Source organism: Podarcis melisellensis (assembly GCF_964234715.1).
Source record: "Podarcis melisellensis genome assembly, chromosome: 9".
NCBI lineage: Eukaryota > Metazoa > Chordata > Lepidosauria > Squamata > Lacertidae > Podarcis > Podarcis melisellensis.
In genome coordinates, this window is record NC_138541.1 from 53777577 (window position 1) to 53798305 (window position 20729).

A 20729-nucleotide genomic window follows, 5' to 3' on the forward strand; every position below is an offset into this window, starting at 1 on the left:
CAGGGGAAAATCAAATGTTATGGCACATCTTGTTGTAAGGAGAAAAGGAGGAGAGAAAAGGGCAAAAGTGGCCTTTAACCAGCTGCCTGGTTATGCCATAGTTTGTCTTGCCATTTATTGACGGATTCTGTTCCAGCTTTGCAGTACACTAGACAGAATGGTAAGTAATAATAATAATAAGTCTGATCTGGTGCATGGCAGCCATTTGTTTACCCAGCTCAGTATTGCTCACTCCTTGGGCAGCTCCTCAAGCATTGACCATGTTATCTGGGGCTGATGGGAGACTCACAACATCTGTAGGGCACCACAATGGATACCTCTGGTCTTCCCTGACCAGTAGCATCACTCGTGTCAGGAAGACAGAGGTTTTGAGAAGGGGCTAGGTCTAGGAGGGAGGAAGCAGCCCTCGGGGCTTGAAGGTTATTTCATAAAGAAAAGCAGAGTATTAATGCCTAAGGCTGCACACACAGAGCATATGTTGAAAGCATACTGAAAGCACATGATTTCCCCCAGGGGTTCTTGGGAACTGTAGTTTGTTAAGGGTGCTGAGGATTATAGCTCTGTAACTACATTCCCCAGGATTCTTAGGGGGACATGCTTTAAATGTATAGTTATATGTAGCCACACATAGGCTACAAACTGGAGCTATCCACTACTTACATGCCCCTCAATACCCTTTTGAATCTAGACATCAAATTATCACACACACACACTACACTGCACCTATCTTTTGCTTGTCCAAAATACACACTGATTAAATACAACAATGTCTAAGTTGTTGTGTTACTCTGCTGATTTTAAATAGATGGATTGTGCTCCCAGACTGGGGCTAAATATTGCGAACAGATCATTCGTACATCGAAAATGGGTCACTGGCCATAGTTGTATTCTCTTAACATATCAGAGCAGTTTTCTGCTTGGCTTGCACTTTATTGGCACAGGTCCAAGTAGTTTCCCAGGGGAAACCTGCTCTTTAGTGCTAAATCGAAGCAAACAGCAATCCAGAGAAAAACCAAATTGTTGTTTGCTCCAATTGAGCACTAAAAAGTGTTTTTTTCCCAGTGGACAAGCCCTTAAATGGGGCTGGAGGATATAGGTTAGCATTTGAATGCCAATGACTGCAGTGTATGCTGTGAAAAACCTGACATGCACCAGCAGCACCAATCCCATATTGAAGGTCTTTATGGAAACACCCAGTCTTTGTTTTGAGTGCATACCAATTAATAAATACTATCTAAGAAGACGCTTTAATATCCCAGCTGTGCGCAACCAAAATTGGCAGCAGTGCTAGAGTTCCTTGAAGTATCTAAACTCTACTGTCTAGCAATCACATGTTCCCAGGATCACTGTCCAACCGCAAGCCAACCTTGCTTTACAGAATGTTTTCTTTTTCTAGCTGTAAAATTCATAAAGCTAAAAATGTGGCTTACAATAAACACAGGGCTCAAGCAAAGCTCCTACGAACACTAAACTTGCCACAATTTGATCCGTATCATTGCTAAATCAGTGTTGATGCCAGGAATAAACAATGGGAATAGTATTTCATTGTGTGTCTATGAAGTACAAAAGAGGCCATTCCCAAATTTATCTTTTTCTTTCAGCAAGATTTTGAATTTATCTTTGCGGCAGTGTGACCAAAAGGACACACTGTGTTTTGGCTTTGTAGAAAGTGCTTCCACTCCTGTTAGTTGGGACCTGCAGTTTTTGCAGCTCTCCCCCAACCCATTTAAGCCCCCTGTCTCCCATCTACCCACCCAAGATGCTCCTGAAGCTTGCAGGATCCTCGATAATAGAATGGGATAAAGCACAGAGGGTCACAGTAGGAGGGAGAGAAGACAAGCCAAATTTGAGTGCCTCTATCTGCACAAGGAAAAGCCCTTTCGATTAAGTCAGGGGTAGGGAACTTCTGCTCCATAAGTGTAGTTAGTTCCATTAGAATTCAGAGATTGGCCCGCCAGGATGTTTGGGAAAATCACACCCTTCCCTGTCCTGATGTAACAAATGTCTTTGGATGCAAGGAAGTTCAAGCCATGGATTGAAACTTCCAAGGTTTCAGCTAAAAAAATTCCTTCCAGTAGCACCTTAGAGACCAACTAAGTTTGTTATTGGTTTGAGCTTTCGTGTGCATGCACACTTCTTCAGATACACTGAAAGAGAAGTCACCAGACCCTTATATATAGTGAGAGGGTGAGGAGGGGTATTACTCAGATGGGAGGTGGGAATGGATGATTGGCTGATAGGTGTGGTAAACCTGTTGACGACTGCAATAGGACTTATAGGAAAAAACAAGGGGTGAGATGGCTAAAAATAGCTTTATCATGTATAATGAGATAAGAATCCAATGTCTCTATTAAGACCAGGTCTCTCCATGGTTTTAAGTTTTGTAATGAGTTGCAATTCAGGAACTTCTCTTTCCAGTCTATTTCTGAAATTCTTTTGTAATAAGACAGCTACTTTGAGATGACAAGACAGAATCACAAGACAGAGAAACCAGTAGGAGAACACTTCAATCTTCCAGTGTGGTGTAGTGGTTAAGAGCAGTGGACTCGTAATCTGGTGAACTGGGTTTGCTTCCCTGCTCCTCCACATGCAGCTGCTGGGTCACACTTCTCTGAAGTCTCTCAGCCCCACTCACCTCACAGAGTGTTTGTTGTGGGGGAGGAAGGGAAAGGAGATTATTAGCCGCTTTGAGACTCCTTCGGGTAGTGATAAAGCAGGATATCAAATCCAAACTCTTTTTCTTCTTCTTCTAGGACATTCTGTAGAAGATCTCAAATAGCTGTCTTATTACAAAAGAATATTTCTCAACCCCCTCAAAGCCAGTTGCAAGCCTCTAGCTCAGCGTTTCTCAAGGCCAGAGCTCAAGGATGATGGGAGTTGTAGTCCAACAACATCTGGGGACCCACAGGTTGAGAACTGCTGCAGTCTAGCTGATTTATTTCCTGTTGCCTGGAATGAATATCTGCAAGGGTTAGTAAGGACAACTGTTAGCAACTATTTATTGATAATCATATTAACCCCTGTCCAAAAACAACAACAACACACATTTGCAATAAATATTTACAAAGTCATTTCATGAGAGGAAACACATGGGGATATATATATATATATATATGCTTTCGTAGATTTTCACGGGTACAGGAATGCAGGTTTTGGTGTCCTCGGGTGCAACTAATCCACACCTAATGACCCACCTAAGTGGTACTCAGGATATCACTCAAGAAATCACTCAAGATATCCCTCAAGTAATTAAGGAACAAAAGAAGAAAAGGCACACTAGCCTGGGAACTTCCTCTCTGCCCAGAACATTGGAGGCTATACACCACACCCCCTCAACAGTATTTATAGGAACTCAAACACTAAGATCCTGCTCTGTTCCAGTAACAAGAAGCCGAAAGCACCAGCCTGAAGATGACGAGTGAGACCTCGTCGAAACGTCGCCTAGACACCCCAACTTTTACACGGGAAGACACCCGAGGACACCAAAACCTGCATATATATATATATATATATATATATATATATATATATATATGTATGTATGCATAATAATAAGAAAGACAGGGGGAGAAACCCACCCTGCTACTACAAAAATAAACTCCTAAGCAAGTACTTGGCAGACAGAGGTTGAAAACATTCGGCCCATGCCAGGAAGGGAAGGACTACTTGCAGTGCAAACCTCCTATCTGCTGATCAGCCACAAAGGAAGCGGTGGGAGAACAAAAGTTCATGGGATCAGGACAGAGGCTAGAGGTGGATGAGGAGCATTTACCCGATCCATGTAGCCAAAGGACTAAGAACATAAGAATGGCCATGCTGAGTCAGGCCACTGGACCACTGACCATCTAATGTTGGCCAGACCGCCGTCACAGGGAAGTTCAAACTTAGGGCACAATGGCGGTATCCATCTTCTGCTGTTAATATCTCCAGGATCTGAGGTATGCTGTGGTGGTGTGGAGACTTCAGGCTTGGGAACACAGAAATGCAGGAAGCTGTTTCGTACTGAGTCACACCAACTGATCCATCTAACTCAGTAATGTCTGCACTACTGGGAGCAGCTCTCTAGAGGTCTTCCACGGCTGTACCTGGAAATGCTGTGGATTAAAACTAGGAACTTCTGCATCCAAAGCAGATGTCCTGCCATTGTTCAGGCCTTCTACCAAAGCTTGTGGGATCCGCCTTGGCGTTGTGCAAAAACCTAAGATTAGAGTTAGAATTAGAGAAGACAGAGCCCAGGAATTTGTTCTGAGCGTCAGGACTGAACCAAGCCCACAACACAAAAATGGCTACATACCAAGCTTTATTCATGTCAGTAGTAGAGTTTGGGGGGGAAGGTGGAGTAATCTTGCAGCTGCTATTGTTCAGTTTTTGGGAATAGGGAATTCTTGCTCATCTACTGCAAATGACTTCGAGAGCTAACTTCTGTGTGGCACTGGTGTACTGCCACTCCACGATGGAAGCTATCTCTTTTTTTTCATTTTTTGGCATTCATGAACTCAAAAACTAAACTGAATGAAGAAGTCAGTGACCCATCTTGGGCTTCAAAACTGCATGGAAGAGCTTGCATCCGTACAACTGTTTCCACATGGCAGCTCTCATCACACACGCACACCACTGAAGGGTAAAGGTAAAGGATCCCTAGACGGTTAAGTCCAGACAAAGGCGACTATGAGGTTGGGGCACTCATCTCGCTTTCATGCCGAGGGAGCCGGTGTTTGTCCACAGACAGCTTTCTGGGTCAAGTGGCCAGCATGACTAAACCTCTTCTGGTGCAATGGAACACCAAGACGGAAGCCAGAGCATACAAAAATACCGTTTACCTTCCCACCGCAGTGGTACCTATTTATCTACTTGCACTGGCATGATTTCGAACTGCTAGGTTGGCAGAAGCTGGGACACAGCAATGGGAGCTCACCCTGTCACACGGATTTGAACTGCCGACCTTCTGATCAGTAAGCCCAAGAGGCTCAGACCACAGCACCACCCCTTCTCTCCCTTTTCCCAGGACATAAAGGGAAGGTGTGAATAGGCTTCAAGTTAGTGTACATGAAGATTAAATCATTCTTACACACACAGAAATTATTGTTATTATAATTATAATTATAATTATAATTAATAATAATAATAATATCCCACCCATTTATCATTTATATCCCGCCCATCTAGCTGGGTTTTCCCAGCCACTCTGGGCACACACTTTCCTCTGTCTTGAAGTACCTCTCAGAGTTGCTTATAGTTGCTAAAGGAGATGGGTAAAAAGACAGGCACTACATTCAGCTTGAATGGATGGCTCTGAGTTCTAGTATTATGAGAGAAGGAGGGAGATTCTCCCCATCCAGTTTCTGCATAATTCATATACCTCTATCATTTATCCCCCTTACTTGCCTCTCACCAGCTTTTAACTAAGGGAAATTTTCCAGGAAATATAATTATGTTACATCTAGTGTGGCTCTTAAGTGTTTGACAGTAGAAACAAATTGGGCAAAGCTGTTCATTCACACCTCTAGGAAATGCAGTTTCGGGGAAGGAAAGGTAAAAAGGTAAAGGTAAAGGGACCCCTGACCATTAGGTCCAGTCGTGGCCGACTCTGGGGTTGTGGCGCTCATCTTGCTTTATTGGCCGAGGGAGCTGGCATACAGCTTCCGGGTCATGTGGCCAGCATGACTAAGCCACTTCTGGCGAACCAGAGCAGTGAACTAGAAACGCCATTTACCTTCCCGCCAGAGCAGTACCTATTTATCTACTTGCACTTTGACGTGCTTTTGAACTGCTAGGTTGGCAGGAACAGGGACTGAGCAATGGGAGCTCACCCCATTGCAGGGATTCGAACTGCCGACCTTCTGATCGGCAAGTCCTAGGCTCTGTGGTTTAACCCACAGCGCCACCCACATCCCTCTGGAAGGAAAGGTACTTGCTCTTTTTTTCTCTTTGTCAAACACAAACAGCAACAAAGGTATCAACTTGAATCAAGCCACCTTCTTAGCAGCAAGTTCCCTAGCACTCCTCCCCCTGTATATTCTGTGAAGACCAGATACTGTCATTTTTGAGTGTCCAGGGCAGAGGTCACACAAAGTAAAAGGAATCCCGCTGATAAGCTCCCAGCAAGAAAAAAATCATTTGGTGCTGAGAAAATAAGATACTCATACAACAGAAGATAGTCTTTGGTGGAAGATGTCTAGATCCATGTCATGTATGAATGACAAACTGAGTATTTACTGCAATAACTGTAGAAAAATATTTGGAAGATAGGGGCCTTTTTTTAGACAGAACTCACCAGAACTCAGTTCCGGCACCTTTCAGGTGAGTGCAATTGCCATTATAAGAGAACAAACAGGGTGTTCATGGTGTGTTCCGGCACCTTTTTTCCTAGAAAAATAGCACTGGGGAAGATCCATAATCCAGTTTTTTGTTGCTGCTAAAACTAAGTATATTGATATGCAGAGAGGGGCCAAGGGGGGGGGGGGTTATGCAATTAAGGACTTTGTGAGTGATTGCAACATCTTGTGGAGAAAGTGACATTTTTGGTGCCTCTCCGTACTGTATTTCACAAAAAGATTAGCAGGATCATATGCATCTAGCTGATAAGTTCACAAGGTTTACAGTTCTGTGTATGAACTGCTGCCCTTATCAGAGACTTCTCCTTTCTAGACAGAATTTTAAAGTAGGAGGGATCAAAGAGTTAGGTTGTTGTCGCTAGATGTTCTGTCAGTATTGTCAGTGGATTTTGATAGCAGAATAACAGCACAATGGAGCAGCACCTCTCCCTGTATAAATCAAGCTGTGCTCTGAATCCCTAAGCTAAACATCTCCTCCTTATGGCAGCTCCAACTTTCACATGGGAGTTAAAGGAGTGTTTCTGACAGTAAATACATAAACGTGTGGTCACACAAATTTGTGTATATACATATATCTTTAAACAGTTGTGTAATTGTGCTTGGGAGATCCAAATGCACTGGTGTGTATGTGTAAAAAATGTGAGTATGTAGGGAAAAGGAGTAACTTATAGACTTGCCAAAGGGTCACTGTGAAAACAGGACTGGATTTGTCCCACTACCACTCAACCTGACACTCTAAGGCCAAAACTAGCTACTTGCCACAACAAGGACGTAGGCTGCTGAATACATCTTAGGATCTAAAATGCAGGGTTTTGTGGGGGTTTTTTTAAAAAAGGAATTGCATCAGGTGGGTGGGATTATAATTCATAAGATCAGAGAAGGCATTGAGAGGGAATTTAACTCCATGCCTGCTCTGATCCCATTTGTCATCCTATACCTCCATGCAATTTGCATTTTTAAAACCTGCAAGTTTTTAACACCATGTCTAATTTGATCCTTAGTCTCTGCTAGCACTGCAAGGAAAGAAGCCACAGGCTAGAATTTAATTCCCTTTTCCACTAAAGGTTCTCTGCATAAATTTAGGATGCAATGTTAATCTGTAAAGTACCAAAGGACTCATACTGTGGTCCAAGCTAGAACTGATGGTGGGAATGAGACCCATGATTGGATCACTCTATGTTTTATTCTGGATATAAACTTGAAAGCAGTCAAGATTTATTGCAAAAGCGGGGGAAGGAATTGCATTGGCTGGGGTGCTTGGGGGCAAGGGGCTAATGCTATCTCGTCTTGAGGTTTTTGCAATTAACTTCCTTCCACCTCCACTGCTATTAGTAATGGGAAGGGGAGATAGTTGCCCTCTGTAATCTGCATAATTTAAAGCTAGTTGTAAAAAATAAATTCCTGATCCATTGACCTACTGATAACAACACAGGTTTCAGTCAACACAGGTTTTCCTTCTACAGCAACTACAAGAAAAATGTACGAAATTATTAAACTAAATACTGGGAGAAGAGCAACTTAGATTTTCTTCCCTCACAGAATTTCAGTTCTGCATACAAGAAGGAGCCTCTCCACCCTCATCATTCACCCGGACACTGAGGTCCAGCTCCGAGGGCCTTCTGGCAGTTCCCTCACTACGAGAAGTGGGGCTACAGGGAACCAGGCAGAGGGGCTTCTTAGTAGTGGCGCCTGCCCTGTGGAATGCCCTCCCATCAGAGGTCAAGGAAATAAACAACTATCTGACTTTTAGAAGACATTTGAAAACAGCCCTGTTTAGGGAAGTTTAGGGAAGTTTGATGCTTTACTGTGGTTTACTGAAAGTCTCCCAGAGTGCCTGGGGCAACCCAGTCAGATGGGCATGATATAATAAATAAATGGTTGTTGTAGTTGTAGTTGTTGTTAGGCAAATGTGAATTGTAGTCCAAGACATCTGGAGAGCATCTGGTTGGCAAAGGGTGCTATGGGGGCTTTTATATTGAGCAGCAGTCCCCCTCCTTCAATGTCACACACAGCAAAACACATTTGACATTGAAAAGAGTTTCAAAAGCAGTTTGTCAAATGCCTGGATATCTCTTGTTTACAGGGGAAATAGTTTAAAAATTGCATTGGTCATGCTCAAACTGGCTCTTTGGATCCCAGCCAGAGTATTTTAGAGGACTGTGCTACTATAAAGTTTTTAGTAAAGGTTTTAAAACAATATTTAGCCAACAGTACATTTTATGGTGTTTAATGATGAATCAATGCACAAGTTCACCTAAACTTCCTTTTGCACTGTGCATTTCAGGCACGAGTCCACACTTTCAAGCTCCATGTCCACACAAGGTTTTTCTTTTCTTTTTATCCTAGTGCTTTCTCTGCAAAAACCTGTGTTTTACCACTGAATTGGAGCAGACAGCAATCCATGGAAAACCCACCTGCTGTTTGCTCTGATTCAACAGTGAAACACAGGTTTTCCTGGGGAAAAATAAAACCGTTCAGACACGGAGCTTTAAAGCTCAGACTTGTGCCTAGAAACAAAAGACAAGTATGGATGAGCCCCATCAAAGGACTGCTTTTACCAATCATCTGATCAAATGAAAGTCCACAGCAACTAGACTCCAGAAAACAGATACCAATCAATTATTTCTCAAATTCTATGAGATACTAGCTTCCTTTTAAAATTTAAAGACAGGGATCTGGTACCATCTAGTGGTGAGGCATAAGGTGTATTGTCACTTATGCATCACCATACAACAGTACAAGACTTATTTTTAGCGTACATTATACGAACACCATTCATCTCAGCCGCAAGGACTGTCCCAGGAAAAGGTGTCTATACCACATGCAATGTTATCACTTATTAGGACTTCCCTTTTGAGGCTGAAGGAAAGTGGGCTCATTTAAAACAATGTGAGATGCACAGGAAACATTCATTGAATGCTGGCGGATCAGAATATTCCATCTTCTCAGGAATATTGAGTTTTCCAAACACATCCCTTACAAAACAAAGACTTAAAGTGCAGGTTGCCATCAGGCAAAACATAAAGAAACAGGGGTAGGGGTTTTGAAGAGTAGCTTATTGCAATGCTCTTCATGTGGGGCTTTCCCTTGCGCTTGATCTGGAAGCTGCAGCTAATGCAGAATCACAGTGGCTGAGACCCTTTCAGCGTAGGACACCTGTACCCAAGAGATCTGCCACTGGATGTTAATTCGTTATGGGGCCAGGTTCAAGGTTACTATTGGTACATAAAATCTTTTAGTGGCTTGGAATGCTTTTAACATGTGGGATCACACACCTTACTTGCAGAGTACAGAAAGCAGGATTGGAGAGTAGTCTGCTTGACCACTTCAGTCTGTAGAACTGGCACACAATACTTGTTCTACGCTTCAAAAAAAAAAGTTTGTTTTTGTTTGCTTTAGCGTGGCACCACCTACACTTTCGAACTCCCTGCCTATTAACACCAGCAGGTGCCTTCCCTGTATTCTTTCTGGCAGCTGCTGAAATCATTTTTGTCCGGGCAAGCCTAATTATTATTATTAAATAATAATAATAATAATGATAACAACAACAACAACAATACCCCACCTAATAATAATAAAAACCCCACACATCTGGCTGGGATTCCCCAGCTACTCTGGGCAGCTATCCAGAAACTCCGACACATTTCAATCTCGTTAGTTGATGCTGATTTTAAACATTGATTTTATTTATAATGTTGATTCTTCTTGTAAACCAGGTAAGAGGTGACGTCTGGTTAAATAAATAAAATAAGGATGGAGGGCACCTCTTTGTAAGTTGTTGGTTGTTTTTTCCTTCCTCGGGTTGAAATTTTTTAAAAAATAAGCAGTAGTGAAGACAGAACTTCCTGCTCTCACTTGGCGCATAAACCCTCAAAATACGGGAAACAGCTTACGTCGCTCTTCACTTTTACCTATCTCTATGAGCTGAGCCGCCGTGACCTTACCTCACTCTGTGAGTGACCAATGGGAAAGCCAATTAAAAAACCGAACGGCGAACGAAACAAATAGCGAATGTAAAGCTTTTAGAGGCGGGTCCAATGGATGATTTGGCAGTTGTGTAGTCTTCGAGGTGACGAACACCGCTCATGTCTATTGGTTGGCGGAGGGGCAAGAGCTGATTGGTGTCCGTCCTTTAAAAAAACAAAAACCCGCACCATGTGACGAGAGGGAACGAATAAGGAAGTGTGAGGGTTTTTTAAAGCAAGAGGTCTGGTTGGCTTTTGCGGCTGCGCAGTTGCTGGAGCGATGGCTGGGCTGTGGCTGGTGCTGGCTGCCAGTTTCCTGGCGGCGCTGCTGGCTCTGCGGCTGCCTGGGCTGCAGCCCCCTCCCGGGCGCCCCTCGCTCAGCCTGGCGGCCGTCTTCCAGGATCTCCTCCGCTACGGCAAGACCAAGAGCGGCTCCCAGCCGCGCCCGCCCCACCTGCAGCTCTTCGACGTGCCCAAGAGGTGACCGAAGCGACCCTATGAATCGGGGGTCAATGCAGTGTTCCTGGGCATGTGCAGAGTGCCTGATGAGACTCATGGCATTGTAGAGCTGGAAGGGGAACCGAGGGCCATCTAGTCCGGCCCCCTTGCAATGCCGGAGCAGGGTGGATTTTATTTACATCAAATCGGTTTAAATCACTAGTCAGTGAGGAAGTCACTTAACAGTGTTACTAAGATTGGATTAAGTAAAGATGTATGTTTGTTTTAAAAAATTGGAAAATCAATAATAAAAAATGAAAAAATATATAAAATAAAGCACTAGTCAGTAAGACTTGATTTAAATCATTTTTTTTTAACAGAAAGACTCATTTTTTTCCTGGTATAATCTTACTGTTTACAACCAGATGAAAGTTTCGTTTTTGGAATGATAAATTTTCAGAGTAGTTTTTACAGTTATATCAAAAATTACTGATTTGGTTATACTATTAGAAATACATAGGCAGATAATTATTAAATGATGGTGGGGTTTAATGAGTTAACTGTTTATATTTGGACAACTTTTCTGCTGTACTTTATCGGAAGGAGAAAAGTAATCGTTTCCTTAATAACAATTTAAACTATTTAACTAAAACAATAACATTATAGCATATGCATCCATGTTTGTTAACTGATGTGCTTAAACATTTTTTAAAAAAATACCTTATTCTGAGTTTTAGCACACATGAAAAACTCAAACCAAATCCTTATTTCCTCTGAATAGCCTTTGGACTATAATGTAACTTAAATAGAAAACTATTTTTAGAAAGATTTTTCCTCCAAAAGCATTTTATTTTAAATATCCAATTTAAATTTTTTAAAAAAATCCATTTTAAAAATAATAATTTTGAAATCATTATTTTTATCCACCCTGTTCCTGAGTAAGATGCATACGGTCTCAGTCCATGCAGTATGTTTTAGACAAAATGAACAAAATCGGAATTGTAATTTCTTATTCAGGCAGAATAATGAAAAAAAATACCCAAGACATCTTTCCAAGCAATGTGGACGAACTTAAAATTATGTTTTGAGTCTGCTGTTGTTCTAGAAATAGTCATTCAATTCAGTATATGTTCTTGCCAATCTCATTCTCTCTGAAATTAAGGCATGAACTAAAACATTAATTCTAGGCTGGGTGGGTGTGTGGCTTCCTATTGTTAAATGGGGAAAGCCAGTAAACATGACAAAAAGGTGTTTTGAAAGTTGCTGTAATGAACATATTACTCTGGCAGTTTAGTGAAGGAAGGAAGGGAGTATTGGGGAAAATATTTTTGTGAGTCGCCCATGGCAAATGAAGGAAAGGCAACAGAAGATGAGAATATAGGGAATGTGGTTGTATGGAATAAAACAGTAAACTGTCAGTGCTTCCTTCTACAGGTGGTTCTACCACTTCTATGTTGTGTCAGTGATCTGGAACGGTTCCGTGCTGCTGTTGCTTCTCCAAAGCTATCTTCTGTCAAGGCCCTTCCCTATTTGGCTTCAGGACTTCCTCAGCATTCTTGATGGAGTATCGCAGGACCAAGATGGAGGTGTGTCGACTCCTGAGAATTTTATTTATTTATTAAATTGGTATACAGTGGTACCTCGGGTTAAGAACTTAATTCATTCTGGAGGTCTGTTCTTAATCTGAAACTGTTCTTAACCTGAGACACCACTTTAGCTAATGGGGCCTCCCGTTGCCGCCACGCGATTTCTGTTCTCATCCTGAAGCAAAGTTCTTAACCCGAGGTACTATTTCTGGGTTAGCGGAATCTGTAACCTGAAGCGTCTGTAACCCGAGGTACCACTGTATCCAAAGATCGCAGGGTGGTTCACAACCTAAAAAGACAAAATGAGAACGCAAACTACATTAAAATTAAAAAAAACCAAAGCAGTAGCACACACACATATTTCAAAGACCATAGAATATTTAATCAGCCAAAGGCCTGGATATAGAGAAACATTTTTGGCTGGTTCCTAAAGATATGAAATGAAGGTGCTGGACGAGCCTCCCTGGGGAGAACATTCCGCAAGCTGGGAGCCATTGCAGAACAGGCCCGTTCTCGTGTTGCCACCCTTCAGACCTTCGTGGAGGAGGGTGGCACATGAAGAAGGGCCTCAGATGATGATTGCAGGGTCCAGATCAGTTCATATGGGGAGAGGCAGTCACTTCATAGTCAGTGGTATCAAAAGCCACCCAGAGGTTGAGGAGAATTAACAGAGTCACAGTTCCCCAGACGCCCTCCCAACAGAGGTCATCATATAGTGCGGCCAAAACTGTTTCTGTTTCAAAAGCTCCTGAGACACCCGAGAATCATATGAACTGTTGCTTGTCATGGAAAAATAAAACCCCCGTTTTCTCCTAGTGGGATCCTTTCCTCAGGTCTCTATCTGCTCCACTTAAACAGTGTCTTAAAACTCAAAACTATTTCCCCTGAACATGTATATCAGTGCATGCTATAATTTTTTAACATAACTTCACAGTTGCACCACTGGCAGTAGAACGACTTCCTTTACTTTCCCCTATCATTTACAGATGCAAGTTTCCCTTGAGCACACATTTCAAGGTTTGGGTTCTCCTGGAAGTGTACCACTTGAGAATGCAGGTGGAGCATTTTTTTGTTTGAATGTTCCTTCATGTAAAAGAGAAAATCCTTGCGTGTCTGAAAAATGGCTAGGGTGGGACCCTTGTATCAGACACATTAGCTTTTCACGGGCAAGAAATTCGCCACCTAGATCATTCAGATGAGCAGCCTTACACTTGAATCTCATAGTGGGTGGATGTTTTGCAATTATGACGAAATACATTATTCGCTGCCCTGACGAGATGAGCCAGATTATTCCTAAAGTAAATGAACAGTTTTGAAAGTGCCCGATGCAATAATGGTTCTGCCGATATTGCTAAGTTCTTGGAATTCTGCATGCGAACATAATGCAATGTGTCTGAGTTCTTGTTTTTGCAAGCATTTACTTTCTCTTTTGATCCTGCTGTTCGTCTGCCTTTTAATGAGAATCTGACGTGTCTGGTGAAAAGAGCAGTTGTTTTACACCGTAACCTGTGTTGGATTTCTAGGTGGTGAATCCTTGTCTGTTTTCCTGGTTTGCCTCTTTGTCTGGTTAAACAGCTGTAGACGGCTAAAAGAGTGTCTTCACATCAGTGTGTTCTCAAGAGGTGTCATCCATATTGTACAGTACTGCTTTGGACTCTGTTACTATGTTCTGCTGGGCTTAACTCTGTTATGTCAAGTGCCAACCAATGTCCGGGAAGGTAAGTCTCTTATTTAGCATCAGTATCTTATATAATGCTTCTTTGTTTTTCTATGGGCTAAAGCCTGGTCAACACACAGCAAAATAGAACATAAGAGTATAGAAATCTATCAACTTATAAGGATTTTAAAATGCCCCCTTTTTTTCAAATGAAAAATCCAGAGTAACAAACTACTCCTAACATCAAATCCTTGATCTGGTTTGGGGACATCTTACTCTGAGATACATTGGGATGTAGCTTGCCATTGAAAAACCAGCCCAAAAGTATTTTTATTCAGTTTTTTTAATATAGGTCTAGCTTAGAGATAAGTATCTTTTCACCTTAAAATTTGAGGTGTCCATTTCTTTTAGTTCCCAAATACTAGCAATGCAGAGACTTGTTCCATGTAGGAAGCCACAGGTCAAACATAATCACAAGGATAATAAAGAATGCATTTACTAGGGCCAGCTTCTGTTCACAAATCAGTATGTGAGCTTTTAGTTTACGCATAACTCTTTTGCAGACTAGATTGAAATAGTTACTGAAGTAGAACTCTGTGGCACAAAGTCACATGTAGTTTTGTGTGAATTTATGCCATAAGTGTTTTTATAAATATTTGTTTCTCTTATTGTAGACCAGGGTAAAATGCCTTTAGCTCTCTTTTTTTTTGGGGGGGGGGGGTTTGACTCAAACAAGAATCGGGAGCAGGCAGGGACAGAGAGATTTCTGTTGCCTGTGTGAGTTCTGGGATAGTACATACCGCAGAGCTGGGATTTTAAACTTGTTCCTGTTGATGAATCACAGAAGGACACCATATTAAATTTGCTGTGTCTGTAAGTTGTTGCTTTATTAAATTCATTTGTTTTTTATGAAAAATTCCCCCATTAGTTATCAGATCTACAGAAATATGCAGTAATTTAAGAATTTATTTCACTTCTGTGCAATGTTCCTTTAAGTCAGGGTTGACAGCTTCCATCATGTCTGACCATTGGCCATGATGACTGGACCTGGTGGAAATATCTGGAGGGCCACAGGTTTCCCATTCCTGCTTTATGTGTTGATTTGCCAGCCCTCCTAGCTCAAACATTACTTAATTTTTTGCCTCTTTAGTTAGTTGGGGATATCATAGAAACTATAAGCGTGACAGTATGCCAGATCTTTAGAATAAGGACTGTAGAGAAGAATTTGAGACTCCTGTATCTTGAACGTGGTATTAAGAGTGTCATCCAAGATGAGACATGCAATTGGGAGAAACGCCTGAGCTAGCTGCTAGAAGAAATATAGATTCTGATTCTTTTAGCATCTAAACATACCCTCTTTCTGCATAATTCAGGGAAAGATCACCAACTGACTGTCTGCTGGTACCACGTCCTTGGAGTCCTGATGTTCATTTGGGCCTCTGTTCATCAACATAGATGTCATGTGATTCTAGCTAATCTTAGAAAAAATAAATCAGGTAAGATATTTTGCTGTTTGTTCTAGTCTAGCTTTTGCTCCTCCAGGTAAAAAATGTTACAATACCTTGCACATCCATAATCTTGCAAGTATTGTTGCTTTCCCCACAACACTAATACCCACAAATTAGATCAGTGCTGGTGAAAATGGGATGTATTTCAACATTATTCCTCAGCTAGACAAGGCTAACACCTTTTTACTTTTTGGTATTTCAGGGAAAGTACTAAATTTGGACCACAGTATTCCTTTCGGCGACTGGTTTGAGTTTGTGTCCTGTCCGCATTACTTTGCCGAACTTCTAATATACCTGTCGATGGCTGTCATGTTTGGGTTTAACAATTTAACGTGGTGGCTAGTTGTGACTTATGTGTTCTTCAGCCAGGCAGTGAGTGCTGTTTTGTGCCATGAATATTACCTGAGCAACTTCAAACAGTATCCAAAGTGTCGGAAAGCCTATGTACCCTTTCTTTTTTAGGCTGTTCATCTTAACTTGGGGGAATGGAAATCTTTTTCTAGGTGTCAAGAGGCTGTTATAAGCAGAGGATTTGACTAAAACTGCATTGATGCAGATCGTTCTGAAATCCTTTTACCACTTAGTTTTTAGAATGAACTGCTGTGGTATATGGAAACAACCAGTTTATGAATACTCAAAAGGAAGTATCATTGAGTTCAAAGTGACTTACTTTCAGGTAAGCCAATTGAACACAGCAGAACTTACTTCTGAGTATTCTAAGATCAAAGAACAAAGAGATTCTGTGTGTGTCCATCTCCCCCACCAAATGCTCAAACGAAGCCATATTTGTTATATATGGCCTTATTGAGAAAGAATTATTTACATAGTAAGAGTGAAGGCGGTACTATTGAACATGTATTTATTTTTCTGCACTCGTTCTGTGCAGCCAGCAGAACTGAAAGAAACTGCTGCACCTTCAGTCCGATTCACATATTCATGCACATCATTTGAATAATGAAATGATGAAAAATCATTTTAATGGCCGCTGCGTATGTGAATGGACTCTTTTGAACCACATTGCTAATAGTTACTTGGAACAATTACCATGCATGTGTAAATTGGCTGTTCACCTTTCTACACTTGAAAATTATACTACCTTTCATTTTGAGTTTGAATATTTAGAAGCAGAAATCTCGACTGCAGCTTCTTCTATAAAGCTTGAAGGCAAGGCGCAACCTAGAAAATTAAATAACTCTGTTGCTGCCATTCCTTTAGAAGAAAATTGTATGCGAGAACTGCTCCCTGTAGTACAGAGAATAACATTGTCGTGTTTCTCACAAACGCCTATGTTTAAATGGAGACTTTGCATTGTGTGAACCATGCTAGATAAGCGCATAGGTGTTCAGAACAATGCAAATATAGAAAATGTAGTTGCACATCTTGGTTTCGATCCAAAACTAAGGAGACCACAGCCATGTGATGCAACAGTTTTCGGGTTCAGGCTTCCTGCCCCAATGCAATTTTGCAAGTTACAGTGCCGGAAGATCATTGCAGGCCCATGGCTGTGCACAATTATTTCCTAAGAATGTGAAGATTAGAAATTCTGAATTAAAAAAAAAGGAAGCTGGTGGGGGAGAATATCTTATGCTTTCAGCAACCTGTTAATGCTTGAGAAGCTACATAACTGCATTGACATTTCATAAAATAAGCCTTCCCAATAGCCTCACATACGTGTTTCCTCCAACCAAACAAAATATGGTTCTGGGTAGCTCAGTTCATGTGCTCTACCTCACTCCAGCTACACTGTTTGTCTTTTTCAGCTCACAGTGAAGTGGGTCTCCTTGCACAAGGGTCTGGAAACCCCTGGTAATGGTTTTGAAAAAATGCTTTTGGAAATCCAGGGGTCCCATCAGTGCTCTCCTAAGTACTGTTAATCTGAACAACATGTACTCAGCCCCCGCCATCACACACACACACACACACACACACTCACTCACTGTTGGAAGATGTGATCTTGGTTAACCCTGTTAATGTCTTTCACACCAGGGTGTTGAACATATAGTACTACTGTACTATCATCTATTTTATTATTTATTTTCATATGAATGCATGGGAGCAAAGGCTTAAAGATTTTCTTCATAATGTCACAAGCCCAAGAAAGCTAGGGAAAGACATTTGGTTCTCGCAAACTTTTCTTAGGATCAAATTTTGTCTGGTACAGCAATGACTTACGTTTTTATAAAACTATTTAAAATGGATGGTGTATATTTTATACTATTTTATCCATCTGTTGTATGTAGAATACCCAATGTAATATTTACATATTTAATAAAAACCTGAACCACTGGTCTGCTTTGAAAGAAACAAATACATACTGTCCTGCTTATTTTCTTCAACCACAATAGAATATTGTGGCAGAGTAAAGTACTTAAGGAAGTATTTTTTTTTAATAAAAAACACATAGATACAGAGAGTACCCAGAAGGCTGTGAGCTGATTCTGGTGGGGAAAAGAAAGTGCTGTTAAGAAAAGCTGGATGCTGCAACACGTAGCAGCATTATTTATATAAAAAATTGCATATAATTGCACAATTCAATATTGGTTTGTTACATATGAGAAAGAGCAAAGTGTTACACAGGCCACTGAAGGCCTGCCTTTTGAAGCTAGCAGTCCTGATGGGTGTGGGCTTCTACCCCACTCCTTGCCATTCTTGCTATTTCATTAGGCCCACAGAATTTCTATAAATTTAATTAATATTAATAACAATATACTTCACTTGCAGACAGAAGCATGAGAATCTTGTTGAGAGAACAAACTATGGTCTTGTGTGCAAATTCTGTGCTTGGAACTGCCTCCCAGGACAAAGATACTTAAATCTACAGTACAGGAAGTACTTTTTTGATTTAAAAAACAAACAAACGAGGTGCCAGTACAGCGGTACCTCGGGTTACATATGCTTCAGGTTACAGACTCCACTAACCCAGAAATATTACCTCGCGTTAAGAACTTTGCTTCAGGATGAAAACAGAAGTCGTGCTTCAGCGGCAGCAGGAGGCCCCATTAGCTAAAGTGGTGCTTCAGGTTAAGAACAGTTTCAGGTTAAGAACAGACCTCCGGAATGAATTAAGTTCTTAACCCGAGGTACCACTGTACACTCTATATAAAGTGTGTTGGGTGCCAGAACAAAATGGCTGCAATGAGCAGGGGGGGAAAGGGAAAGGTGCAGGTACCCTGAACTGGTGAATACTGTCACACACACAAAAAGCACTGCATGCAAGACTGGAGAACTTGTGGCCTTTCAGATGCTGAACCACCATTCCCATCAGCCTGACCCACCATAGAAGGCCATGGGTTCTCTGTTTCTGCTTGAATAAATGTCCATAGGATTGTGCCCTAAGGTTGTAACTCCCAATGAATTCAACAGAACTTCTGAGTATACATGCCAAGGATTTTGCTGTTAAAAAGGTTGAGGACCTGATGAGGATGCTGGGATAGAGCCTTGAGGCCTCTAGAATAACTCACGCCCTTTCCACGTATTCCAGAACTATTTCAAATACAGTATTTTATTATTTCAAGTGGATACCTTAAATTTGTCCAAAAAAAATCCCAAAGTTCTCCAATCTCGGCTCAAAACACCTAGTGACTCTACTTTGTCTCTTTCCTTTCCCTCTCCTAGAATGATGGAGAGTGGTGATAATGACCAGTTGAAGACCAATGCTCCTCTGGAATTTTTAGTTGCTGCATGTGGTATAGTTTGGTTAAGCCATTTATTTTGTTATATTAAATATTGTAGTGATTAGCAGGCTGTAATCTATACCATCTCATAGGCTCATCTGATACCATGCAGTTGAGTCAAATGAGCTCATCACCCAGTTATGATGTGGACACTCTGCCACAGGATTGAGCCAAAAGATTTTCAGGTTAACCAGTTATTGAATTTTATGTAAGTATCACAGTAAAACAAGATGGCTTCCAAGTGTTCTTTATTTTTCAAACTCAAATGTCTAAGGTGGTGTAATCTTAATAATAGCACAAGAACAACAGTAACAGTTGGGGGTTTTGTTGTTGTTGCTATGCAATAACTTTTTAAAAATAACCCAGCTTTGTTTTTATTTAATTCTCATTTACATTTGGCACTTCCAGTAACAAGAACTGGGCTGCGTTCCTAAAAGGACACCTGGCTTTGCTTCAAGGCTATTTATCCCTGGCACTGTTTCTGGGTGTAAATCAACAGTCTTGTAAACAGAAAAAAATTACTGATTCTGTCAAGTTGTTTGGCTAAGGTTGGCAGGCAAAGATGTATGACGAGACATCGACAAATTAAGGATCCTCCACCCACCTTTCTGGTCAGAAATGTATTGCAGCAGTAAGTGAACAATCCAGTGTGTCACTCAGACTCTATGTCTCCAAAATAAACTGTCAGGGAAGTTGCTGAAGTAACCAAGCTTATGTCAACGTAGCACTTTGCACTCCATAGCCAGAATGTTGGAGCTGCTGAGACTGCACTCATTGAACTGCATACTTCATCACAATAATGAACAGACAGTGATGTCAGTGGGGCTACTTTAGAGTAGGTAGAGTATTACTGATGGATTTACTGTCACCTCATAACATGGGCTCTCTGGTTGGCTTATACACAAACACAAAATTAAAGCAGTATAAAGCAATAGCAACTAGGTAATAAGGTAATAGGTAATAAGTCAATTAAAAGAACAAGAACACAATTTAAGCAAAATGTTTAAAAACAGTAACATTTGCAGATGGATTGTGTAGCTGCTTACAAGTAGTAACCAAAGAGAATTTGCAGCCCAACCAACCTGTGTTTACCATGAGGTAAGTCTCACTGGCAATATAATTCAGTTCTAGTTATGAATCAATCGTTTTATTTGTATGCCGCCTTTCCACAGTTAAAACTGCTCAAGGTGGCTTACAACATATTAAAAACAAACGCATAACTGCAAACATAAAAGCAGTTATATATAATAAAACAAAACTTCAAAAAGTACACAACCAAACTGAACAATTTCCAGATCTCTTTCTCTTTGGCGATCACTCATAGCCAAGTAAGATTGTCTTCCATAAACACTGTTTTAACAATGAGTCCGTAAGTGACTGTGGAGGCCAATTCTGGATCCACACTTTCTTCCACGGTGGGGACATTGGTTTCTGGGCGGGAGTTGATCACTGTGTGGATTTTCCAAGCGTGCCTTCCTCTTAGCACATTTCTCCCTTGCGTCCTGAGTTTGAGTGTCTTCAAAGCCCAACTGGAGCACTCGTAGGCCAGTGCTTCCCAGTTGTCAG

General features: G+C 41.3%; 1 protein-coding gene across 1 annotated transcript; it reads left to right on the plus strand.

Annotated features, from left to right (window-relative positions):
- Positions 1-10541: 10541 nt before the first annotated feature.
- SRD5A3 (steroid 5 alpha-reductase 3) lies at positions 10542-17801 on the plus strand. Its single transcript, XM_081924271.1, has 5 exons — positions 10542-10780; positions 12173-12324; positions 13848-14042; positions 15355-15477; positions 15692-17801. The coding sequence occupies exons 1-5, from the start codon at positions 10581-10583 to the stop codon at positions 15949-15951; spliced, it is 930 nt and encodes a 309-aa protein (XP_081780397.1). The 5' UTR covers positions 10542-10580; the 3' UTR covers positions 15952-17801.
- Positions 17802-20729: the final 2928 nt, after the last annotated feature.